The sequence below is a fragment of the Stegostoma tigrinum genome, chromosome 25, assembly GCF_030684315.1.
Source record: "Stegostoma tigrinum isolate sSteTig4 chromosome 25, sSteTig4.hap1, whole genome shotgun sequence".
Lineage (NCBI taxonomy): Eukaryota > Metazoa > Chordata > Chondrichthyes > Orectolobiformes > Stegostomatidae > Stegostoma > Stegostoma tigrinum.
In genome coordinates this window covers 16,639,771-16,666,715 of record NC_081378.1, presented here as the reverse complement: position 1 = coordinate 16,666,715, position 26,945 = coordinate 16,639,771, and the positions used below count along the sequence as shown (strand labels likewise).

Here is a 26,945-nt window from a genome sequence, read left to right as displayed (position 1 = left end):
CACACAGTGCACTGCCTGTTGTATTTTGTGAGAAAGACAAGCATTTGCAAATTCAGTGAGGGATGATAATCTGCACTTGGTGACAAGCTATTTATTCTGTGGTTTAAGTAAGATTTTCTTGACTTTGGCACCCCCTTTCACCATTTGTCTGCTGTTAGTTATCCTAAGACATGGGGTAACTTCTCACATTTGTGGTGTTCATACCTAATTCTCCCTTCTGCCTCAATCCACACACTGTCCCGTTCTGTCAGACTTTGTCTGACATATTCAGTATTGGCTGAAAGGCCATCCTTTCAAGTTTTCTTTCATTTGTTCGTAGGACATAGGTATCTTTGGTGAGCCAGCATTTGTTGCCCTTGAGACGGTGGTGGTGATCTACCTTCTTGAACTGCTGCTGTCCGTGTGCTGGTAGCTAGATCCACAGTGCATTTTAAGGAAGCAATTCCAGGATCTTTATCCAGCGACAATGAAAGAGCAGTGATATATTTCCAAGTCAGGATGGGGAATGGCTTGGAGGAAACTTCCAGGTAGGGATGCTCCCATGAATCTCCTGTCTTTGTCCTTCTAGATGGAAGTGGTCATGGATTTAGAAGGTGCTGTCTAAGGATTTTTGGTTTTCTGCATTGCATCTTGTAGATAATACACACTGCTACTACATACCATCATTGATGGAGGGAATAGAAGCTTGTGCATATGGTTAAAAACTCAGAACTGTGGATGCTGTAAATCAGGAACAAAAACGGAAGTTGCTGGAAACATTCAGCGGGTCTGGCAGCATCTGTGAAGCAAAGTATCAGAGTTAACGTTTCAGGTCCGAAAAATGCCTAAAGAAGGTCAGTTTACACACTCGGTAGCTGCTGTAAGCTGTAGCCTTTGACCAGTGGTAAGAAACTTTGCTGTTCGTATACCTATCACCTGTGCCTCCTTCAAAACAGAGAAAAGAATGTTAAGAGAAATTAAAGAACAGAAAATCCTGACAATTAAATGGTTCATCATAGTGAAATGTGCGGAATGGGCTACTCACTGCTTCCCCGATTATTTTCCCTCTTCGCATAATGCCACAATTTTTTATATGTAATTCTACCTGCCTGTACATATGTGTGCGCATGTAGGGGAAGACCAGAAGAGGATAAGAGTTTTACCTGTTAAAGTTAAAAGTCAACAGATGCTTGCTTACCTGAAAGTAGCGTGTATTTATTTGTAATAAATAGTAATTCTTAAGTACAGGAAAATGGTCCATGTTTTCTGTCTGTCTTAGATAAATTGGGAATTTCTGCATATTCAGATAAAATCTTTAACTTTTGTGATGATTCCAGGAATAGCATGGTTTGATTTCCAGCCTGCTACCCCATTGAGACGTAACAATATCACGTATAATAGTACATGAGCGAAAGAATATCTGGTTGAGGTATGTACAATACTGAAAGTGATTGACAAAGTAGGCAGATGTTTATCCTTCTAGTGCAATCTAGAATGAGATGGCCTAAGTTTAGGCTAATGGATGACAGAATGGTAAACCTGTGGCATTCACTCCCCCACAGTGCAGTGGACGCCTGGACATTGAATAAATTTAAGGGGACAATAGACAGATTTTCAATTGATAACTGGTAAAAGGTGATGGGGAGTAGACAGGAAAGCAGATGAGATTAGCCAAGACTATATTAAATGGTAGAGCTGAATTGCCTGCTGTTCCTAGTTCTGACATTCTTAATATTCATCTGTTCCTCTGGTCCACTTGCAGTTCTCCGCCCTTTTGAAAACCTCAACTCATTTAAAATTTTGCTGCTTTATCCTAACCTGTTCAACTGTTACACCTGTTCCTACCAACCAGCATTGGCTGATGATCCACCAATGTGTTTACAATCTTTTCATGGCCCTATCTATCTCTTTATTAACTGGCCCTATGTCTTGTCCAACTTTGCTTTTCCAAATCTGGCCTCTGCTTCACTTTCTACCACTCTCAGGGGCCGAATCTAGGAAATTATAGGATTATATGATCAACCCTTGAATCTGCTCTCCCATTCAATCAGATAACAGCTGAGCATCTATCTTAACGCTTATTTCCTGAACACTCCAAATCCTGTGTTGTCATTAGTACCAATAATCTGTTGACTTGAGTGTGCGCAATGATGAAGCTTACACAGTCCTCTTGGGCTGAGAATTCTTAAGACCCACCGTCTTCTGGGTGAAGAAATCCCTCTTCATCTCAGTCTAAAATGGCCTATCCCATATTATGAGATTATGTTCCATGTTCTAGATGCACCAGCCAAAGGAAATACTTTTGTAAATTCCAATGGGATTACTTCTCATGCTTCAAAGTTCTAGAGATTGCAGGGTCATATTTCTTAATCTCTCCTCATTAAATAATCTTACCATCCCAGGGATTAGATTGGTGAACCTCCACAGCATTCCTTCCATGGCAAATGCATCCTTCCTTTGACAAAGAGATCAAAACAGTACAGTGTTCCATATGCAGTCCTACCAATGCTTTACATGATTGTGAGAATAAATCTCTAATTCTGTACTCAAATCTCCTTGCAATCAAGATAAATATGCCTTCTGTCTTTCTTTAAAGAATGTTACAACTGCATGCTAATGATTTTATGAACAAGGACACCCAGGTCCCTTAGACATCCATTCTTCTCGACTGCCCAACTTTTTAAGGAATATCCTGTCTTTGTTTTCTTGATCACAGTGGATAATTTCACCGTTATGTTCTACCATGTTCTTGCCTGTTTGCTTAACTTGCCCAAGTTTGCATGAAGACTTCTTGCATCTTCCTCACTGTTCATGCTGCCACCTAGTTTTGTGTCATTGGCAAACATGGGAATTTTGCAATTGGTCCCCGTTCCTAAATCATTTATATAGATTGTAAGCAGCTGTGCTCCAAGTGCCAATTTGCACCAAGTCACAGCTGGCCATCTTCAAAATAACCAGTTCATCCCTATGCCTCTTTTAATCTATCTCATTTCATACTGGTATATTATACCCAATTTTATGCGCTGTAATTTTTTTGTACGAATCTCCTGGATTGGGCCATATCAAACGCCTTCTGAAAATCCAAATACACCACATTCACTGATTCTCGTTTCAATTACAAATAACGTCCCCAGATGACTCAACACACTTCCGAAGGACTATTTCCCTTTCATCGTTGGGAATCAATGCCCTTCCTAATTCTGCCAATTTATCTCTCCATCTTCAAAACCCTCTAAAATAGTACTGTGAAAAAATATGAACAATTAAATTCCACATTTTTTTATAAAGATACTTCTGTCTCAAACAAGCATCTTTAAATTAGTCAGTTACGTAGATATGACTAAGTTTGCCTAAGTTTGGGTAAATAAATTCTAACCTATGGCAGTTAATAAACAGCAAGAACTATTTAAGGAAACAATTCAAAATGTTCCAACAAAAATACATTCCATTACAAAACAAACTCAACTAGAAAAATCGATCTGTGGCTTACCTTGGTTAAATATAGTTCTAGATTAAAAGAAGAGGCTATAATGATGCAAAGTAAGTAAGTTTGAGAATGCCACCCAGCGATAAGTGACCATTAAGTTGATGATAAGGGTGAAAAAGTGAGAATCAGCTAACCAGGAACAAGAGAACAAATTGTAGGACCTTTTGTGACAGTGTTAATGTTAACTTTGAATCTGAGTTACTCAGTACTGTTTTTACTATTATAATGACGGTTGAGGCTGCAGTATTCTTTCTATCACATGGTCAACCAAGAATCTCTCTCAGTCTTGATAAGAATTAATTTACGATTATTAGGCAAATTCAGTTATGCTTGCCTGAAGCAACATATGCATTCACGCATCTCTTTGACAGCATGTCTTTTTTGCTAGCAGTGTTTAAGTTTTGCATTACCAAACACACTCTTTTTAAATATGTGGTTAGCATGCAGTGTGCAGCAAGCAATTTAGAAGGCAGATAGCATGTAGCCTTCATTGCAGTAAGATTGTAAGTACTATATAAGAATAAATCAGTCCTACTACAGTTGTATGGGGCTTTGGTGATATCACATGTTGAAGCCTAGGTTGTATTCTGTGGAGCTTAGACTCTCCTATTCTCAGTGAAATATGAGTCTGAAAGGGCTTGATAGGATAGTTGCTGAGCGTTATTTCCGGATAGGGGATCTAAAACATGGACAGCCTCAGGGTAAGGGATTGATTATTTAAGACTGAGATGAGGAGAAACTTCTTCAATCGCAAGATGTTGAATCTACCTGAGAAAGTTGCGGGTGCTCCGCTATTGATATATTTAAGGCTGAGATGAACAGATGTTTGATCTCTTGGAGGATCATGGGAAAGTAGAGCTGAGACTGAAGGTCAGTCATGATTATATTGAGTGGTGATGCAGCCTTGAGGGAATGAATTGATGACTTTTCTTACAGATGTTCTCATTTAATTTCAGAAGCTGGAGCCTATTACGTGCTAAATGGGAACTGTTGCTTTCTCTTACTTTTGTCTCCCCTACAAATACACACATTTTTTGGAGGGCTCCTTTTCAGACACTATGCTATTAGATGAAGTAATCATGTTGTAATATTGCATCTGTATTCATATTTAATTTTGTTTTGGTGGGGTGTTGCTCCTCTGCATAGTCTGGTTAGTATTTGTGCTAACATATAATTAAATCTGGTTTCTCTCAAAAATATTCAACCTGTTCATGTTAATTGTGCCATGTGAGGCTGGATGAACACAGCAGGCCCAGCAGCATCTCAGGAGATGCTGCTGGGCCTGCTGTGTTCATCCAGCCTCACATTTCATTATCTCGGATTCTCCAGCATCTGCGGTTCCCATTATCGCATGTTAATTGTGCAAACTGTTTGTATGTACTGGACAGGGAGACTTAAGTGCCTGAGTATAATAACAATAATGTAAGGGCAACAATTAATCAGGATCCCTCCAGATCTCTCTGGTTACCATTTACCACTTTTTGTACATGCATCCACTCACTGCGAGGGAGGACTTAGGGGAAGAGAGTGAGCTGGAGGTACAGAAAGAGTGCTGAACTAGAGGGAGTCACTACACTGGGCAAGCAGGAGCAGGTCAGGAAGGCTGACTGGTGGTAGGAGGTTAAGATGTATAAGTGGGAATAAGAAGGTTTGAGATAGCAGTGGCAAGCAAAGTAGAAAGTGTTTGAAAGTATACTAAGCATGGGCAGTTACAGTGCCGTTCCTGTCTCTATATAGGAATATCTTTTCACTCAATATTTTGTTTTATTTTCTCCCATCTTTGGTTATTTTAGAACTGTTGATTGTGAATTTTCTCACTGTTCCCATAAAATTTGAGTTCATGGACTGTGTTGGATTATTCAAATACTGCAGATATCATATTATTTGAATTTGATTCTGCACAAATCGTATGCACGCTTTCGGCAGGATTTGCTAGATAGTAATCACGTGTAAGAATTAATAATTCTGCAATAAAGAATTTGATCTTAACAATAGCAAAACTCATTAACCCAAAAACTGAATGCTGTTATCCCAAACACTAAACATGCACTGCAGTCTTTATTCACAGGATATTTTTGCTTTTGTAAAATATCTTACTTTTTAAAACATTCTCTGGCTATTAATCATCTTGGGTGGCAAGGATCTGATTAGCAGCTGTGATCTTTGAGAAAGGTGAGTCAATGGAAATGTACAGATTTTTTGTTCTCTTCCACAGGCAGCACAGGTGGCATTGTGCAGTATTGTAGAATACACCAACAGATCCCATGTTTGTTTTTTGCTCCATGCTGATTTTGCTGATGTGAGTTGGTTCAGCAATTAAGAAACTATAATTGACATCCAGGTCACTGACTTTCTGAAAAAAGAGAGTTGTTACTTGTGACACTGCTTTCCCAGCAGTTCAAGTTGGGGGAAGCCCGATTCAGCTGAAGTGTCCTGTGCCATTGGACTGTCTATTTGTACATGCTGCACTCGGGTATATGGTTGAACAGGGGGAAAGTAGATGTTAATCACTGTGCAGCTGTACCCCTGCAAGAATCTGCATTTTCAGAAAAAGGATATTGGCTGGGGTTTTTCTCTATTTGCATTCCCTTTGACCCCACTAATGTTTTAATGAAAAGTCCTATGTGAATATAGGCTCTTTCCCAATTGACAAAGGTAGTGCTGTTTTCGTGAATTCAGCTTATCCAAAGCCTTTTTTTTGGCTTGGGAACCTTTTTTTTTTCTGTTAAGAGCCTAATCTATTATTGGATGTTTTCCCAAGCATTGAACTCCTTGAATAGGTATAAAGGCAGAAATTATTTTGAGGACAAGCCTTTGCCAATTATCACTGAATTTTTTTTCTGACAAGTATCTGATGACCAATTTCTGATTCCCATCCTGATAGTGAAACACTTTACCATGAATAATGACTAGTTTAGTTTGGCTGCTGCTTCCTCATGTCTGCAGATCCAGAATCATATTCTCAGTTTTAGGAGGGTGCCTGTTAAATCCTACATTTTTGCCACAAATGATTTGTCTTTGTACTCAAAAGACAGTTATTATTCTTGTGCTTCTTACTGGATCTACATTTTGCCCCTGTAGTTTTTCTGTTAATAAATTCGCACAGCAGGGCTCAGTTCTGGAATACACTGATGACCTCTGTTGATAGAAAATAGCAATGTACTGAATGTGAGTTTGGTCGCTGAGCTGGAAGGTTAGTTTTCAGATGTTTTGTCACTTCTTTTTATCTGAAAAAATATACTTTATTCATAAGATGTACAAAAAATAAAACATATTTATACACCTACCCAGTCATGCAAGCCGCTCCGGGTTACCCGGGCGGTGGGGGGGGTACGTACAACAACTAAAAGAAATAAATAAACAAAAGAAGAAAAAAAAACAAAGCAAAGAAAATACCCCGGCAGTCGTCAACCCGCACAGTCCCCGTTGGCCCCCCTGACCAGTTGGGGAAGGCGCCAGCTGGGCCCAGTTACCAGATAGGGCCCTTTTTACCATTCTGGACAAGGGGTTTCATACCGTGGTCTTTCCCCACCGTGCCTTGGCGGCGGCTGCTCCAAACTTTAGCGCGTCCCTCAGCACGTAGTCCTGGACCTTGGAGTGCGCCAGTCTGCAACACTCGGTCGGGGTCAGTTCTTTCAGCTGGCAGACCAGCAAGTTGCGGGCAGACCAAAGAGCGTCTTTCACTGCATTGATGGTCCTCCAGGCGCAGTTGATGTTGGTCTCAGTGTGCGTCCCGGGAATCAGCACGGAGTCCCGCGTCACGGAGCTGCTCGGGACGAACCTCGAAAAATACCACTGCATCCCCCTCCAGACCTCCTGCGCATTGGCACACTCCAGAAGGAGGTGATCGACAGTCTCGTCCCCCCCCCCCACAGCCACCTCGAGGGCAGCATGCGGTGGCGCAGAGATTCCGGGCATGCATAAAGGATCTCACTGGCAGAGCCCCTCTCACTGCCAGCCAAGCAATGTCCTTGTGCTTGTTTGAAAGTTCTGGTGATGAGGCATTCTGCCAAATGACTTTGGTAGTCTGCGTGGGGAACCACACGACGGGATCCACCCTCTCCTTTTCCCGAAGGGTCTTGAGGATACTACGTGCTGACCACTGCCTGCCAGCCTTGTGGTCAAAGGTGTTTCCTTTCAAGAATTTCTCCACGAAGGACAGGTGGTACGGAACGGTCCAACTACTCAGAGCGTTCCACGGCAATGAGGCCAGGCCCATCCTTCGCAACACTGGGAACAGGTAGAACCTCAGTAAGTAGTGACACTTGGTGCTTGCGTACTGAGGATCTACGCACAGCTTGATGCAGCCACACACAAAGGCAGCTGTCCGGGCGAGGGTGGCGTTCGGTACGCCCTTTCCCCCATTTTCCAGGTCTTTGTACAGGGTGTCCCTGCAGACCCGGTCCATCCTCGACCCCCCCCCCCCCCCCCAAATGAAGTGGCAGATGGCCCGGGTGACCGCAGCGGCGCAGGTCCAGGGAATAGGCCAGGCCTGCGCCATATACAACAGTACCGAAAGCCCCTCGCACCTGACAACCAGGTTCTTACCTGCGACGGAAGGGGACCGGAGCATCCACCTGCCCAGCTTCTGCTTCAATTTGGTAATACGCTCCTCCCAAGTCGTAGTGCACGCCCCAGCTCCACCGAACCAAACACCCAGCACCTTCAGGTAGTCTGTCCTGACGGTGAAGGGGATGAAGGAGCGGTCATGACCTCGCTCTTACCCCTGTTGACTTTGGCATCCGAGGCCAGTTCAAACTGGCCGCAGATGTCCAATAGCCTACTCACCGACCGACGATCAGTGCAGAAGACAGCGACATCGTCCATGTACAGGGAGGTCTTGACCTGAAGGCCTCTGCTGCCTGGGATAGTCACGCCCTTCAGGCTCACGTCCTTCCTGATGGATGCGGCCAAGGGCTCCGCACAGCACACGAACAAGGCAGGAGAGAGCGGGCAGCCCTACCTGACTCCAGATCTGACAGGAAAACTTTCCGATTGCCACCCGTTGATCGAGACTGCGCTAACGATGTTGGCGTAGAGCAGCCGGATCCAATTGCGGATGCCCTCCCCGAAACCCAATTTGGAGAGGACGTCCCTCATGTAAGCATGAGAGACCCTGTCGAAGGCCTTCTCCTGGTCCAGGCTGACGAGGCAGGTGTCCACCCGCCTGTCCTGTATTTAGGCGATCGTATCCCTGATGAGCACGAGGCTCTCAGCGATCTCCCTGCCCGGCACAGCACAGGTTTGGTCAGGGTGAATCACCGACTCCAGGACAGACCTAACCTGGTTGGCTATGACCTTGGCCAGGATTTTGTAGTCCACGTTCGATAGTGAAATGGGACGCCAATTCTTAATTTCTTCCCTCTCCCCCTTCCTCTTGTAAATGAGGGTGATGATGCCCTTCCTCATGGACTTGCACATTTCCCCTGCCCGAAGCGCACTATCGTACACCTCCAGCAGGTCCTGGCCGACCAGGTCCCACAGAGCGGAATACAGCTCAACCGGTAAGCCGTCGCTCCCGCGAGTCCTATTCCTCTCCAAGGACTTGAGGGCTCCGGTCAGCTCGTCCAGGGATATTGGCCGGTCCAGCCACTCCCTCGTGCCGTCGTCTAAGACCTCCGTGATAGACGACAGGAACGACTCGGAGGCCGTGCTGTCCGTGGGCTTCGTGTCGTACGGTCCAGCACAGAAGGATCTGCTGATCCTCAAAATGTCGGGCCGAGACGACGTCACCGAGCCGTTGTCCTCCTTCAGGCAGTAAGCACAGAGCTCTCTTTGTGCACCTTCTGAAAGAAGAAACGCGTGCACGTCTCGTCCTGCTCCACGGAGCGGACCCTGGACCGGAAGATTATCCTGGAGGCCTCCGCGGTGAAGAGCGAGGCTTGCTGGCCCCTCACCTCACGGAGGTCTTCCGTGACATCGACCCCCATCAATTGCAGAAGGAGCAGGTTCTGCACCCTTTTCTGGAGTCGCGACAGCTTTCCCCACCCCTCTCTCACCTTCCGAACACCCTTGAGGACAAAGAACCTCTTGATGTTCTCCTTCACCGTCTCCCACCAGTCGCCCGGAGACTTAAAGAGGGGTTTCAAGGTTCTCCAACCGGCTACTCCTCTTAAGCTCCTCGACGTTCTCTGGGGTCAACAGAGTCGCGTTGAGCTTCCACATCCCCTTGCCGGCCGGCTGGTCGTCCTGTAAGTGACAGTCGGCCAGCAGGAGGCAGTGGTCAGAAGAACACCGGCTCGACACCACCGGTGGACCTGACCGAGAACGCCCGCGACACAAACAGGAAGTCTATCCTTGAGCGAATAGACATGTCTGGCCGCGACCAGGTGTACCTCCGCTGCGCTCCGTCTGCAGGGGTGCTAAAGACGTCGAGCAGCTTGGCGTTCTTCACCGTGCCCATCAGGAATCTGGACATGATGTCCAGTTGACTCCCCCCCCCCCCCCCCCCCCCCCCAACCACACGCCGGATTTTCCATCTGCATCAATGATGCAGTTGAAGTCTCCACCCAGGATGACCGGCCTGGACGTAGCCAGCAGGGGTGGAAGCCACTGCAGGACGGCCAACCGCTCACTCCGTACCGCTGGGGCGTACACGTTGATCAGCCTCAGGGGACTGTTCCTGTAGGTGACATCAGCCACTAGGAGGCTCCCCCCCCCCCCCCCCCCCACCCACCACCTGAACTTGAGAGATGGTGAAGTCACGCCCCTGCAGCAGAATAGCCAGGCCTGAGGAGCGACAGTCATTACCCCCCGACCAGATCGAAGGCCCACAGGTCCAGACGCCGGACCATTTCCCGTACCTGCTGAGGGGTGGTATCCCGCACTCCTGCAGAAACAGGAGGTCCGCCTTGATGGTCAGGTAGGCCAACATGGATACACATCTTGCGGTGGACTTGACACTGCGCACATTAATGCTCGCAACTCATACCCCCATTGTGGGCAGTGACCGCAGTACCCTCCCCAAGTCCTCCCTGTACATGGACGATGTCGCCGTCTTCTGCACCGATCGTCAGTCGGTGAGTAGACTATTGGACATCTGCGGCCAGTTTAAACTGGCCTCGGGTGCCAAAGTCAATAGGGGTAAGAGCGAAGTCATGTTCTTTGGGAACTGGGACGACCGCTCCTTCGTCCCCTTCGCCGTCAGGACAGACTACCTGAAGGTGCTGGGTGTTTGGTTTGGTGGAGCTGGGGCGTGCACTAAGACTTGGGAGGAGCATATCACCAAACTGAAGCAGAAGCTGGGCAGGTGGACGCTCCGGTCCCCCTCCGCGGGTAAGAACCTGGTTGTCAGGTGCGAGGGTCTTTCGGTACTGTTGTATGTGGTGCAGGCCTGGCCTATTCCCTGGACCTGCGTCGCTGCGGTCACCCAGGCCATCTTGCACTTCATTTGGGGGTCGAGGATGGACCAGGTCTGCTGGTACACCCTGTACAAAGACCTGGAAAATGGGGGGGAAAGGGCGTACCGGACGGCTACCTTTGTGTGCGGCTGCATCAAGCTGTGCGTAGATCCTCAGTACGCAAATACCAAGTGTCACTACTTACTGAGGTTCTACCTGTCCCCGGTGTTGCGAAGGATGGGCCTGGCCTCGTTGCCGTGGAACGCTCCGAGTAGTTGGACCGTTCCGTACCACCTGTCCTTCGTGGAGAAATTCTTGAAAGGAAACACCTTTGACCACAAGGCCGGCAGGCAGTGGTCAGCACGTAGTACGCTCGAGACCCTTCGGGAAAAGGAGAGGGTGGATCCCGTCGTGTGGTTCCCCACGCAGACTGCCAAAGTCGTTTGGCAGAATGCCTCATCGCCAGAGCTTTCAAACAAGCACAAGGACATTGCTTGGCTGGCGGTGAGAGGGGCTCTGCCAGTGAGATCCTTTATGTACACCTGGAATCTCTGCGCCACCGCACGCTGTCCTCGAGGTGGCTGCGGGGGGGGGTGACGAGACTGTCGATCACCTCCTTCTGGAGTGTGCCAATGCGCAGGAGGTCTGGAGGGGGATGCAGTGGTATTTTTCGAGGTTCGTCCCGAGCAGCTCCGTGACGCGGGACTCCGTGCTGATTCCCGGGACGCACACTGAGACCAACATCAACTGCGCCTGGAGGACCATCAATGCGGTGAAAGACGCTCTTTGGTCTGCCCGCAACTTGCTGGTCTGCCAGCTGAAAGAACTGACCCCGACCGAGTGTTGCAGACTGGCGCACTCCAAGGTCCAGGACTACGTGCTGAGGGACGCGCTAAAGTTTGGAGCAGCCGCCGCCAAGGCACGGTGGGGAAAGACCACGGTATGAAACCCCTTGTCCAGAATGGTAAAAAGGGCCCTATCTGGTAACTGGGCCCAGCTGGCGCCTTCCCCAACTGGTCAGGGGGGGCTAACGGGGACTGTGCGGGTTGACGACTGCCTGGGTATTTTCTTTGCTTTGTTTTTTTTTTCTTCTTTTGTTTATTTATTTCCTTTAGTTGTTGTACATACCCCCCCCCCGGGTAACCCGGAGCAGCTTGCATGACTGGGTAGGTGTATAAATATGTTTTATTTTTTTGTACATCTTATGAATAAAGTATATTTTTTTCAGATAAAAAGAAGTGACAAAACATCTGAAAACTGACCTTCCAGCTCAGCAAGCAAACTCTCACATCCAGAACCTCAACCTGAGCTACAAATCTTCTCAAAACTCAATAGTAATATAGTTATTTTCCCTCCGACTAGCCAAGCTGCTGTCTCAGTGTTATAGTATCACTGTTCCACAGGCAACCATGTCCCTTCATAGACCTGGATACTTAAAGAACTTGAATTTTTCCGGTCTCTCTTGCTGAATAGTGAAGGAGAGTACTGATCTGGTTAAACAAATTGATGCTGGGTTAAACCATGAACAAAAACAAAGTTTCTGGAAAAGCTCAGCAGGTCTGGCAGCATCTGTGGAGGAGAATAAAAGAGTTAACATTTCGGGTCCGATGACCCTTCCTCAGAACTGATGGTGGCTGGGAAAATGTCAGTTCATAACTGTCTAGTTTAAACCATAATGTTTATTAACTTTTCAATTCCTACCTGTTTGAACATTTGTTCTAACATTATTTAAAGGTGTTTGTACACTGAGCATTGTTCTATTCCAGTGAATGCTGTAAGAGTCCTGTGGTTTCTGGTCCCTAAGGCTGTTACAAGACTATTAACTAGAAGTTAATTTTGTATTTGAATGGAAAATAATCTGGTGCGCATAAGTTTCTTTATTATTGTTCTTAAAACTAATTTGTTGATATATTTGACAATATCTGCTAGTTTTCAAACAAATCTGATTTAAAACTTTGAAAAACTGCATCAACGATTTCAAGTTATGGCAATGCAGCTGATCCTCATTCAAGTTTCTCTGCAATTAAGATTTCACAGACACTGATAGAACAACGTCATTAGTTGTTTAGACGCAAAACCATCTAACAGCTAAACAATGGCCTCATTAATTTGTTGCAAATAAGCATTGTTAATTGGTCTGGGAGTTAACGTTCTTAAAAAAAAATTCTAATCTAAGTCCCTAGAAACAACATTGGCAAATTTAAAAGGTGTATTTGAAGCAGAGTGAAGTTGGAAAGGACAGTGGCACGAATGTATGTATGGTACTGATTCGGTGCCAGTTATACCCAGAAATATCCAACAGCAAGGCTTTAATCGACAAAGAATGACCTGCTCTAATCCTATTGTTGACTGAAGTTGCCGGAGTGAGCTGAGGAATTGAATGTTGTCTTTTTGGACCTTGACATGCCCGTTGTTGTGATGTGCAGTTCAGGGATAAAACAGTAATTGTCCAGTTTTTCTCGGCATGGTAAGGTTTCTTTGAGCTTTCTAACTTCTTGTGGTTTATGACCATTCAGTTTTAGTTCTGAGAAATCATTTTAATTATCATTTTGGACTTAGCTGGATATTGAATTTTTAGTTTTTGTTTATTTGTAGTGAGCATAAAACATCTAGTTTAAATTTACTTTTATTCCTACATGTTCTTTCCACCAGTCCTGGGGAAATACTTTGGTCAGAACATTTATGTTTTGATTTTAATACTTTAGTTATAGTGTTCAGGGTTTTCTGAATATATATTTTAAAGCATTTTAGCTGTCATTTTTTTAAAAAGTGACAAAAACCGCAAGCTGTAAAAGTTGGAGGATTGGTAATGTGGACTTTATCTGCCAGTTTCAGTGTCTGTTCAAAAAGATTGTGGACTACTAAGCAATATTTCAGACCTGGAAAAAAAATGCAATATAACTAATATCTGCTCTGCTCACTTCTTTTATTCTATTTTTTAATTTTGTAACTCTTGTCCGAAATTTAATTTTGGTCAAGAATACATCATCTTTGCTTCAGCTGGCTAACACCACTCTGGTTTGTCATTAACATTATACAAACAAGGAGAAGCAGCAAAATTTTTTGTTCTTCTCTTGTTTTGTTGCATGGGTCTGTACCAGGGAGAACATTTGGCCTTTACGTATGTATTGCACTGTACCAGGTTGGAGCCGTGACTGAATAGCCATATTCGGTTTTGTTTTGGTTATAGGGGCTTGGACAGGGGGGGAAAAAAAAACATTTTTATTCCTTGAGATTTGTTTTGAACTCTCTTTCTCAATTCTTTCTTCTTATTTTGTCAGTTTATTGATGTGGTTTGACATTTCAGTTCAAGAATGGTGATTTAACAGAGGTTGGTAGTCCTTCAGCTCTGCACTAGAAATCCAGCCTACATGATACAATTAGGCATCAAGTAAGGCTTGAACCTACACCTTTCTGATTTTGGTGTATATTATGAACTGAGCCAAGCTGTCATTCATGCCATAGTTACTCTGTTACTTTTGTGTTGATGTATACAGTAGTGATGAAACCTGTCAATATCAACACAATCTAGGCAATGTCACTGCTGCATGTTTCCATAGTAAACATATACGTCACTGAATCTTGGTTAGAAATGGATTACGAAAAGCTTGCATAATCAACTTGCATGAAGGAGCATAGTGCTAAGCATATGTTATGAAATTATACTGCTTCATAACACTTGGGGAATCCTTTTGCTGGTGTACTGTGTTAATTGCAATTACTTTGGAATGCCAAATAACTGATCCACTTGTACTTCAAAGTGGTTACATCCATGCATGATCTTATATCTGCATTACTGAGGCCCTCTAATGATAGTTGTGGTTTACAAGTAAACAAATGTAGCAGTGACCAATTTCTAATCTTGGCCTGACAACACCTGGAGTGTTGCTAAACTAATTTATGGCTGGTCTGACATAAGTCTCCAAGTTTTAGTGCAACGATGACGCATGTAAGTAATTGTGTCATTGCTTGATACTAAAGGCAGAATTCCCTAGACCATGAGATGGAGATTCTGTTTTTGGGGAGGAGGAAAAGAGCAAAAGAGAACTGGTAGAGGGAGAGAGAAGTATGACCATGCATGATGCCCAATGCTTGGGATTAAATAAAGGTATTTAAAAATGTAAAGTCTGAAAACAGTCTTGCGGTAAGAGAAATAGAGTTAACGTTTTGAGTTGTGTGTGACTTTTCTTAACTGGAAATGTGAACCATTTTTCTACAGATACCTCCAGACTTGCACTTTGTACCTTTCTTTTCTGGTGCAATAAACTGTAGTTCCGTGAAAGAAACCGTTGCCTTGTGTAACTTTGTTTCTGTGATTGACACCGACATCAAAGAAAATAAAGACAAACGTGATGCATCATTCTGGAATTTGACTTGTCCAGTTGTAACATCAACTAGGATCATAATAGACACCCTAAGCACGCTGATCTCAGAATCTTGACCTCCATAACAATAAATACTGTTTCCATTTTTTTCAATAGCAGATCCAGTTTGCTGACCAGAAGCAAGAGTTCAACAAACGTCCAACAAAAATAGGTCGTCGCTCGCTTTCTCGATCAATCTCCCAATCCTCCACGGACAGCTATAGCTCAGGTAAATGCTTCTAGATTTCAGTGAGATGTTCTGTATATTTGCATGTGAAAGCACAAGAATGTATAGGATGGGAGAAACTCATTACACACAATAACCTCATCCTTTTTTTATAGATTAGCATCACCATCCAGCTTCTCGACACATCCCCAGTTTAAGTCTTCAAAACCTCATAGAAGTTGCCCTAATTGCTTGTTTATTTTTCCCCTTGGATAATAACCACCATCCTGTATGGTAGTTCCCAATATTTTTTTTACAACAATTTGTTATAACAATACAGAAATGTATTGTCTCTGCTGCTACAGTAAAGGTGAACACTTGCCTGTATTAAAATCTCTGAACACATACATGGATTGATTTGTTGTAATTTGGATTTTGAATAGTTATATTAACTAAAACATTTAATTTTTGCTTACATTAATTAAATAGATCTAACGTGACAGCAATGCAAAGACTTGCAAATTGCTTGATCTAACCTGTGGTTAGTAAAACAAAAAAAAATCCTGGAATGTGTGTTGAATGTTTGGTTTAAAATTGAACTGTATGGTTTTCAGGTGGTGAAAAGTGTGCTAGAGGCAAATGATACTGCATCTCAATGCACAGTGAAGTGCAGATTCAATTGCCTCATCCCGTTTGACTTTTTGTTCTCAGCTACTTTGCTTGGGGTGTGGGAAAAATACTGATTGGAGACCAGGAATCTCCTTACGGAAGGATGGAGAGTAGGAAATATTAAGAGTGTCTTTTGGGCTATCATTGCTGGAGAACTCATGATAGGTTGCCTGTTCACTCAATAAGTAGGTTGCCCTAAGAGCATGGGTGAGAATTGTTCTGTTTCACACCTTCCCAAAAATGTAGCAAAAAAACCAGCATAAATGCACTGGACATTCACAGCTTCCTTGGCTCCATAACTTTCATTGGTATAATTCTTTTCAAAAGTAAACATGAAAATGGTGTCATAGTATCCAAAACAGGCTGAATTAGATTCCAAGGAGGTTTCTGAGTATATAGCTGCAGACCTGCAGAAACAAATGGAGAGATCAAAAGGTCAATCAATGTGTTGAATTTATCTTCACCCTCCTTGACTTGGATGGATAGATGTCACATATTTGATTTTACAGATCAGCATGTTCCATCTCTTCCATTCCTATCCAAAACTTTATCTGGCCACTGCAAGCACATCTGTCTCCATATTTTAAATAAAATTCGCTGATAAACCAACTTTAGGGCAACCTTTGGCCATGGTCCCTGACGAGGTATTAATTTCCTGATTTCGGTTTTTGAAGCCCCTTAGCAGATTTTCAGAAGTGCTCTATCAATATTCATAAGCCAGCAACGTGTTCCTTCTACTTTTAAATACTTCAGCTACTTAATCAGGATAATTACCGATTATGGACAGCTACAGCTAGCAGTGTGACTGCGTGCTATGCGTTCAGGTTGAAGTAAATTGCATCCAGGATTTGTTCTGAATTTTTATTTCTCATTAACACAGCTTTGGCTTTTCTCATTTTATCTTCTAAATGAAAGACTCCAAAGTGAACACAAGAATGTGAAAAATGTTCATCCCTATGTGTTTCCTGCGCAGAGGATTAATCTGAAGAGATCAGTGTTTTATTATTAATGCTGCACTATTATTGGAAAATTTAGGTATCACCATCCCCTGCTTATAAAGTTGACACCTTATTTTATTTTTGAGTTATTAAGGATTTATCACACTATTCTGCCTGCAACTCTCCATCGTTCTGAATGTAGTGATGGAACTAGCCACTAACCAGCTTCTTTTTTTTTCTTCTCTCCAGAACTGATGGGTATGTCTAATCAAAATAATGGTAAGCAGATGGTAGAAGTAGTTTGGAAAAAAAAATGAAGCTGTTCATAGAGACAGGTATGAGAAGGTGATCACTTGACCCACCTGTGGCAATTGCATCTCATCTCTAAAAGAACAGATAGAGGAATCCATTTTGCAGCTGGGGAGACAAACTTATTTGACTGTACCCATTTACATTGAACTTGATTTTGTGTTCCTTTTTGGGAACGAGAGGATGTTGTGAATAAAACTGCAAATTGGTGAAGACACATGTTAAACACGTACATATCCATATACCACCTTTTTGAGTGTTGTATTGGAGGCATCACCCTATTTTTTAAGAACGCAGCCTAATTGCATTAATATGACAAACTTGCAATGAACCTGGGAGCATTAGTTCTTTGACTACTAAATATCATCAAAAGTTCCAGATCTATATTTTTGAAGTATTTATCCTCTAGTTTTGTCTCCTGAAGTTGTTGAACTATTCTAGTCTATAGCTCAGAGTGCACCAGCAGCTTTCCAGTATATTGCCTAACTGACTGTGTTTGCCACATGTGAATTTAAGGCAGCACTTATTGGCAAGCTGCGCTCTCTGAGGAGAGAGGAGCCTCACCATCCAAACTGGTGTGTGGTCAACACATTTTTGCAGTGGGAGCTGCTGAATTGTGACCAGCTTTGAGAATTCTTTGATCTCCTCCTTCTTCTTCCCAAACTCTGCTTAATTGTAGGGCTTCTTCCATTCCCTGAATGAGATCAGTTAACTTGGCACAGACCTGGGGTCAGAATCTTTGGTTTTTGTTTGTTTCTCAAAGCCCTGATAAAATGGACCTTTTATTTATCTTATGGATTGGGAGAGGGAATAGAATTCTATGCAAAGTACTTTGAATGTCAGCTACTTTGTTTTCCTGTCAAATGCAGGACTTAACAGTATTCAGTCATTGGGACCATTTGGACTATTGCCTACTCATTATGTTACCAACTTGGAAGATAGTTTGTTTTAGTATCCAAAGATAATCAGCTGACACTGATCTCCATGATAAACACATTCTACATGAACTATTTCTCCAGAGTTCCCCACTCATATTATAAATCAAACTGATCTGATGAGTTTGTTCCTGGATTAGTTAATGCTGCAAAGACAAATCTAGCATATTTGGCAGTCCTTACTTTAATTATCTTCTTCTGAAGAAGAAGACGACATGGGCAAGTTTTAATTTTAATTATTCCAACTTCAATTTCATTTTGTGGTTTTAGAATTTTTTTTTCCCAGACCCTACTTTGGTGCATTCCTGATCTTTCCTTGCTTTTTCAAAGAAAACCTTTTGCCAAATGCAAAATAAGCAATTTCATTATGTAGAATGGTGAATTTGCTCACTCAAGGAAGATGCAACTTAATTAAGTGTGATTAAATGGTGTGAACCTGGATGAACACAGCAGGCCAAGCCCTCCTTCTGAAGAAGGATCCCGACCCGAAATGTCAAACTTTCCTGCTTGGCCTACTCTGTTCATCCACACCATGTTATCTCAGATTCTCCAACATTGGCAGTTCCTACTATCTCTTAAGTGTGATTACCTTGATTAGATGGGCCTTTTTCATATATTGTAAGAAAGCAATCAACACTTTATGCAATATTATTTTAAGTAATACTTTGTACAAGACTAAAGTCCATTGTCACCATTAAATTGCTAGACTACATACATCAGGTCTATTACTTGTCCAGATACAAAGCCATTGGAAGTAATTGAATAGGGAGATCTGTGTTTGTGTTTAGTTATATGCATAATACATGGTTTCAAAGTAATAACACTGTTTCAAGAAGCTGATTTATTTTTACTTTACATACACCTCTGGTCTGTGGAGTTATTGCTAAGGTAGTCTGAAATATACTCATTATTTAGGTGAAGAATGACATCATTGTCCTATAAATAATGCTTTTTATAATGTGCAGTAATCCCTCCTTTGCCTAATTTGGATGATTATCAATATAATCTCAAGATAGCAAATAACTGTCAATTATCATTAGCTGGTGCATTTTCCTTGGTAATATGCACACAACCAATCATCTTTTTTTTTCCATACAGCCAAAAATAATGGTTTCCCCAAAAATTTGGGTTCTTGTGAATTATCCTGATGAATGCATGATGAAAAGCTTTAACTGTCTATTTTTTGGGCAATCTTAATATCGTGAGACCATCTAGTCAACAGCCCCCACCACCACCACCACCAGCATCAGCATCAATCTTTGATTTGATCACCAAGTGTGTATCAGAAGTTGAATTGAACTATAACTCTATGTATTAATCTACTGTGCAAGGACAGTAAAAACATATGTCTGTGCTGTTTCATATGAGAGGATGAATTTGTACACGTTTAAATTAATAATTAATTTACCAAAGCTTACTTGTGCTTTACCAAGGTTGCAGTGACTTTTTTAAAAGAGAAGAAAGGCTTCCATTTGGTGCAAAATTCAGAGGGCATTTGCAAATAAAGCAATTTAGGAGGAAGAGTCGGCCAATCAGTCCCTTGAGCCTGCCCCACCATTCAGTGAGATCATGATTGGTCGAATTGCGACTTCAACTTAACATCGCCACCTACCCTGCATACCAATCCAACTGAGAAAACAAACTGAAATACTGAGATTAGCAGGGAATGTTTGTCGTAATATTGCAAATTAATCTTTTTTTAAGACCTGAGTAAAACAAGAATTTAACTGTGGTTTGCTCAGTGTTTCCTATCCTTCAGCATCTGATCGAGTCCAGATTAAATGTTTTATGTTTTAATGATAGTGGTCATCTTGAAGTTAACTCCTGACTCTTATGATGAATTGTATATAGTTGTCAATGTTAGTGAATGGAATTTTTAAACTTCACTTTACACCCTCTGCTCTAATTTCAACCTCCAAACAGCATCATATACTATACCATAATGAAGCTTTCATTTCTCATTGACATTTGCGTTTGTTCAGATTGATGATAGCGGAGCTATTATTAGGTGAGTACATGCTTTCACCCATCCCTCTCTGTGACTTCAGGACGTGTGCAGATTTGAAATGTTAAATCCAAGAGCCGTTTAGGGCGGAATAAAAAAAGGCACACTCATCCTGACTTACCTTTTTCACTGCAGTTTTTTTCATTTACCTCCCTCAAGCCACAGCAAAATCAGATTACAATTTTAAGATTCTACGAGCATTGGCCAAATGGTTCTTCCTGTTAACGTTTCAGTATATAACTCGTTCATGAAGTTGACCCATACAGTGCCTTTGACTTTGATTGCCTTTTTAAGTAGTTTAAGCTCAGTTGTTGTCACAAATCCAAGGAAGATATTTTTTCCTTTTAAGCAAATATCTCTGATTTTTTGTTACTCTGACAAGAGGTTTGCCCACCAAGTGTAACTTGGGTGTTAAGTGCATAATTTTCCAACTATTTATGTTGATCTTTGAAACCTGCAAATCAAGAACAGGTTTCTTGTGTATGATCCGAATGCATCCCTGTTCCTTTGTTGTCACTGTTATAAGTCCAGATTCGATGTGTTATCCTTCTCCTAACTTGTTACATTATTCCTCAGGTTTGGAAGGTTACAGGGCTTTTCAAAACTGATGTCAAAGATTCAAAATTGATGCATGGTTAATAAATGATCCCTGACATTGAAGTATGAAATTAGGTGATTCGTATTTGAAGTAAAGATCTTCAATACATATAAACTTGTCCATCGGCTGAAGCTTCTGTGGTCTCCTCTCCTCTCCTCTTTCTCTCTGTCATGCTCAGCAATTAAATAACATTGTCTCTTGTCTCGTTACTGATTCAATTGTTTCTTGCCTTGGATTTGCTCATGTTAAATCTTGGCCCTGTTGTGAGGAGTAATTGATCAGTTGGAGATCAGGTAGAAAATTTAGTGATCCTGTCTTGATGTTGTTCACAAACATTTTCTTGTGGTTTCTACATGACATGACAAATGCAGATCTTAAGAAAATGCATCTAATTTATGTGATACAGAGCTGTTTCGGTAGTTTTATTCCATGACACAAATACTACTACTTTTGCTTTATTTCCATCTCTGCAATCCCTCTTTGAAGAGGGCAGAAATTTTTTTTTTGTTTTAAGTTTAACAATTCAGTGGGAATGACAGAATCCTGATCAATAAGGTTGGTGTTAGAAAAGTAAAGCATTTACCATTTATGACTTGAGTTTTGGCCACAACTATCTTTGCCTTTTATGGACAGATATATCATGTGATATTAAGCAATTCAGCCATGCTGGCCTATTATTGAGGTTTGTCTTCCACACAAATGATCTTGGTTATATTTATCTAATCTGTTTCCTTATTCCTTCAATCCCTATTCAATTAGTAACATATCCCATATAATCTTGAATGTTGACAGTTTCTGTCTCAAATACTAATCCCAAAAATGAATTTCATAACCTCCTAATTCTTGTGTAAAAAGGTTTATCTTCCCTTCTCTTTGAAATTCTTGTATTAGATTTTATAGCCCCTCAGTTAAGGTCTCTTGACTACTTGCCATTCTCTACTTCAATCTAGTGACTCCTGCTCGGTGTTTGGCGCATGCAGGCATGTTTGGTTAAGAGTGTTTGCTTGATATAAGTGCAATACCCTGGGGGGACCTACGATCAGAGGAGTGATTTGGGAGAAATTTAGAGAAAAATGAACGTGTGGGGTTTGGCACAGGATGTTAACAAGACATTGTGTTCAGCTTTGTAAGATAAATGTTTCTGACGTCGTGCTGTGTTACAACACCCCTTGAGATAATCCAGATGTAAGGTAACTGCTCTCAGTATTGTTTTTCTAAGGATACTGTTCAAAAACAGGAGGTTTCAACATGCCATATTTTTAAAAGAGCATCAAATATATTCTAAAATACCAGGATATCATCGACTTCAAAATTGTGATTTTCGTTCTTTAAATTTTTGTGCTGCCTATGGGACATTGTCTCTGACAATTACCATCCCTGCAACGCGACTTATGTCTCGAAGGTGGAATGCTGTTACTGACCCCTGAATATTTGGAGCTTGCATTCCATGACAGGAAGACCCTGTTTGCTTATTGTTGTCTTGCTTTTCTTTTTTTCCCTATCCCCTTTTCACAAAAAGTAGGTCTTGTAGTATCTTAACCCTGTTGGTAATAGTGAGTTTTGAGAAGATTTGTAGCTCAGGTTAAGGTTCTGGATGTGAGTTTGCTCGCTGAGCTGGAAGGTTAGTTTCCAGACGTTTTATCACCATTCTAGGTAGCATCATCAGTGAGCCTCCGATGAAGCACTGGTGATAATAAATAGAAAGCGGGACATACAACCAGATGTGAACATCTCCTGGCAAGCTTAGCATTTACCTCACCTCTAATTACCTTTGACAAGGTGTCAGTGAGATTTCTCTTTGACCTACTTCTATCTATAGTGCTGTGGGATGGGAGTTCAAAGATTGTGACCTAGTTACAGTGAAAGAAGGCCGTGTTAGTTACAAGTTGGGGATTGTGTAATTGCAATGGTCAAGGAGAATGACCACTGCTAGAGGGCAACCAGGGATGATTAGAAAAATAAAGTTGCCACGTGCCAAAAAACAAATCAGCAGCCTTACACACAGCACAACACAATACATTGTCTAATGATTTTGTGAGCTTTAAAATATTTGAACTTTATTGGTGTGAGGCGTTATAAATTGTGAGATTAACCCTGTATGCTTCCACAGAGTTGCATAATTCACACTATTGCTGATAATTCAACCTAATGTGACAATATGTACTTCTGCAGTGTCTAAGTGCAGTTATTGGTTTCCCTGGTTGCAGCATCCTATCTGTTTTATTTAGCAAATAAAAAAATAAATTTCAGAGACATTACAGGCATTCTGTACTCCTATCTGGATAAAGAAGCCAGTTCCTGTAATACAAACATAGAATCTAAACCCATCTGTAATTTTTTTGGGTCTTTATGTTGGAGGATGAATCCAGCATGTCTCCAGACACTATAATAACTCCACACAAAACCAGAATATAAAGTCTCTGTCTTCAAGTGGTGTGCTATTTTAAAACATCTTTATAAATCTTGTTAAGTCTCTTGTTATTGATGGAGTTATAAGCAGTATTTGTATACTAAAGGTTGTGGTGATGCAAGAAACAACGAGTGTGACTGTGTTTAGTTGCTAATTTGGAGCCATGGGAGTAATGGGAACATTGACCACAGACCTCCATTCTAGTGAAATACCACTTAAATAAAGTTTCTTCATGCCTTATCCAGAAGGTGGAGTGAGGGAAGACATTAAAAAGCGGTAATGAAATGTAACCAAGAGTGGACATTCCTTTAATTTTTCACCCAACTTTAGCCAGTTTACTCCTTTCAGTTAAAGTATAACTGAAGTTTTTTGACTGAAGATTATTCAGTTATAGAATATATTCAAATTTGAGATGCTTTGAGGAATTTAAAGAACTCAGGATTTCATCACCAACCCTGACCACCTCTGTGCAACCATTTGCACTCTGATAAATAAATTTGAGTCAATACACTTTTATTAGAGTATCAGTTAATGCTCAACATAACACGATGACCTGTGTCCAAATTAATTAGCAGGGTCTCGACTATGAGGCAGTGTTCTTAAACAGAGCATCAAAGTACTGGGCATCAAATATGCAGTCTGTCTTTGTACCATTGATTAATTAGAGTTCTTGGTTACTTTGTAATTTATCTGAACACACCAAAGTGTGGATGATATTACAGCTCAGTTGTCTCCTTTGCAAGATTATCATTCAATAGGGCAGACATGAGAATGTTAAAATTTGTCTGTTGCATTGATTGTTCACTGCTTCTCATTTGCCCCTAGCGGCATCTTACACAGATAGCTCAGATGATGAAACATCACCACGAGACAAGCAGCAGAAAAATTCAAAGGGCAGCAGCGACTTCTGCATCAAGAACATCAAACAGGCAGACTTCGGGCGCAGGGAAATTGAAATTGCAGAACAAGGTGAGTGTTGGTACTTCTGGTCATCAATTCTGGTGCATTTTATCCACTTGCAGCATTCTGAGCTGGATATCTTGAAATATGTTAGATCCATTGATAAAGCAACAAGCAAGAATCCCCTGCAATAAGGAGGCTGGCTGAGATCTTCATACTGGCTCTGTTGTGTTTGTTAAAGTTCATCCTCTAATGAACCGACTGAGATCGGAAACTTTGTTTTTGAGATGGAATGGGAGGTCTAAGATTGTTGTTGAACCTGTGGCTTTATTAACATGCACTAGCTGATTCACTAAGCCATCGAATGAATACAACAACAATGTAATAAAGTACAAGTAAAACAATATATTGAATAACATCTGCAATGCCTAGAGGCTTTCTGGTAGAGGAAAACCTGAACAAGGACTGTGGGATTAAACGGGGGATTTGAAGTTTGACTGATAGGATTTGAAGGTCTTTTTTAAAAAGAAGGCGAAAAAGCGTGACGAAGTGTAGAAACTTAGAGAGCTTTTGATAGATTGGTTAAGGCATCTGGAGACTGTCCTGTTAATGCCGTAGTGAAGGAAGGGAGCAGAATCAGAGGAGCAATTGTTGTGATAGTTGGTTAAGACTGAAGGAATGTGTAAATATGTATGGGTGTTTTTTTTTAAATGCAGCTCCCTGATTTCGTACATGTACCCTTTGTTTCAAGGATCATATGGAGCATATACATGCATATAGACCAGTTGGGCCAAATGGCCTGTTTCTGTATTATTCATTTCAATATTAGATCCAGCTATGAACTAGTAATTTTCAGCTTCCACCTGAAAACGACAGTCTGGTAGTCAGGCAATCTCTAGTAACTATTATTTGGAGCCTAGGCAGCAAAAACACTGTCCTTCCCAGCATAGTCATTCACCATGAAGACAAACTTTTTCCATCCAATACTCAGTCTCTCCCAAGCTTTTTGGAAATGCTTTGTGCTTAGAGGTTGGCCAAGAAATGTAGGTATTATCAATACAGTCCTCAAAGGTACAACAGTTTCATAAGATATAAATTTGAATGTTTTCTGTTGAGGATTCAACTTTGTAAAACAAGAACTTGCTCTGTGTCAATAAGGAGTACAGACTTAATAAGATAATGAATACTGCTATTTAGAATTCAACATGACCAAAGGTAGTCTGTGTAGTGAGAGGCTGCCATCTAAACGTGACCTCACCGTACATTGACTGACTACTCTGGAATTAACTGCTCACCACCGGTCCCCTAAACTGCTGCAAGCAAAAACTGGCAGGATGTCGGCTGGGACATAAACTTGGGACAGCAACAGAGCAAAGTATTGTATGTCATATTCAAGTATATAAAATAATGAAAGGACTGCACTGTCCACCTATTGGAAGGTTATTCCAGTTTAACAGGTTGGGGAGAACCAGGGGGCATGCATTTAAACTGAGCAAAAATAGGAATAGACTGGATGTTAGATGGTTCTTCTTTTCCCAGAGAGTAGTGAGCCTCTGGAATGCATTGCTGACTGGTGCGGTGGGTGCTGACACTGTATGCCTTCACGAGGGAGCTCGACTGGTTCTTAACTGAGGCAGCGATTGCATCTTAAAGAAGGTAAGTGGATTAACATAACACATGGTTCGTGTGATCATCTGGACTGGTTTCAATTTCCAATTGGTAATGGAGAGGATTTTTCTATAGTTTTGTTTCCTCATTGACCCTGGATCTTTCCCTTAATGTTTTATAATATTTTTCCCCTACCTGAACAACAAATGTTAGGGAGGGACAAATGGCTATTCATGATGCTCCTGGCATCATTAATGTGGGGCAAAAGTGATGGACCAGCTGGTCTTTTCCTGCCCTTTATTTCCATGTATTAGGGTGAGGCAATTCTAATGTTGAAACTGGAAACCAGCATACATAATCAGTGTGGATAAAGGAGATGTTTCCGTTGGCTCAGCAATGACAGGAGAGTTGAGAGTTGGTTTTCCCAGAATTGTGCAGTGTGATCTCCAAGTTCGGCCTTATCCAGTAGGACATTCAAAATCCAAATGGGGTTCCAATATCTAACTTAATGTTATCTTTACTTGTGATCTAACCATGCCTCTCAGACCCTTTTATTTCATTGACACCTGTAGACTAAAATCGAACATGGAGTTTCCATAGTAAACTAACTATCTATTACTGCAGTAAAGATCTTTGTCACTTATTCACTTATTTTGTGCTTATTCTTGTTTTAATGCAGAAATGCCAGCGCTCATGGCTCTTCGAAAACGAGCACAGGGAGAAAAACCATTGGCTGGAGCAAAGATAGTTGGCTGCACTCATATTACAGCCCAGACTGCGGTGAGTATCTAGCTTTAAATTCCTAATTAAAACACAGGGAATGCATAGTACTGCACTAATTAGCACGATATCTAGAGCCCTTGTTTGATTCCAGCTAAACCTGATTAGGTTTTTATAGTTCTTTCTGTAGGCTACAGTTTGGATTAAGAATTTGCTCTCCGTATCCATTTCTTAAATGGAATAGCCAAAGTAAAAGCATTTCATCCTCGTTACTGATGCCCTCTTTTGTTACAATCCCTGCACTAACTGATAATTAAGGGGAGGCAATGGCATAGTGATATTATTGCTGTTCTGTTAATCCAGAGACCCAGACAACATTCTGGGGACCTGGGTTGGAATCCTGCCATGGCAGATGGTAGGATTTGAATTCAGTAAATATCTGGAATTAAGAGTCTAATGACAACTGTGAATCCATTGTTGATTGGGGAAAAACCCATCTGGTTCACTAATGTTCTAC

The 26,945-nt window shown here is 41.8% G+C and overlaps 1 protein-coding gene across 8 annotated transcripts in view; it reads left to right on the top strand.

The window, feature by feature from the left end:
- LOC125463278 (putative adenosylhomocysteinase 3) overlaps positions 1-26,945 on the top strand; it is a 79,306-nt gene that overhangs the window by 25,611 nt on the left and 26,750 nt on the right. For 3 of the 8 annotated variants that reach the window (XM_048554340.2, XM_048554342.1, XM_059654515.1), the window contains exons 2-5: positions 15,288-15,399; positions 17,193-17,222; positions 24,026-24,169; positions 26,388-26,488. In XM_048554340.2, the coding sequence (XP_048410297.1) occupies positions 15,288-15,399; positions 17,193-17,222; positions 24,026-24,169; positions 26,388-26,488 (387 nt within the window). Of the gene's footprint in view, positions 1-13,072; positions 13,274-15,287; positions 15,400-17,192; positions 17,223-24,025; positions 24,170-26,387; positions 26,489-26,945 lie in introns of those variants that run through there. The other 5 variants (XM_048554346.2, XM_048554347.1, XM_048554349.2 and 2 more) reach the window with 4 other exon arrangements.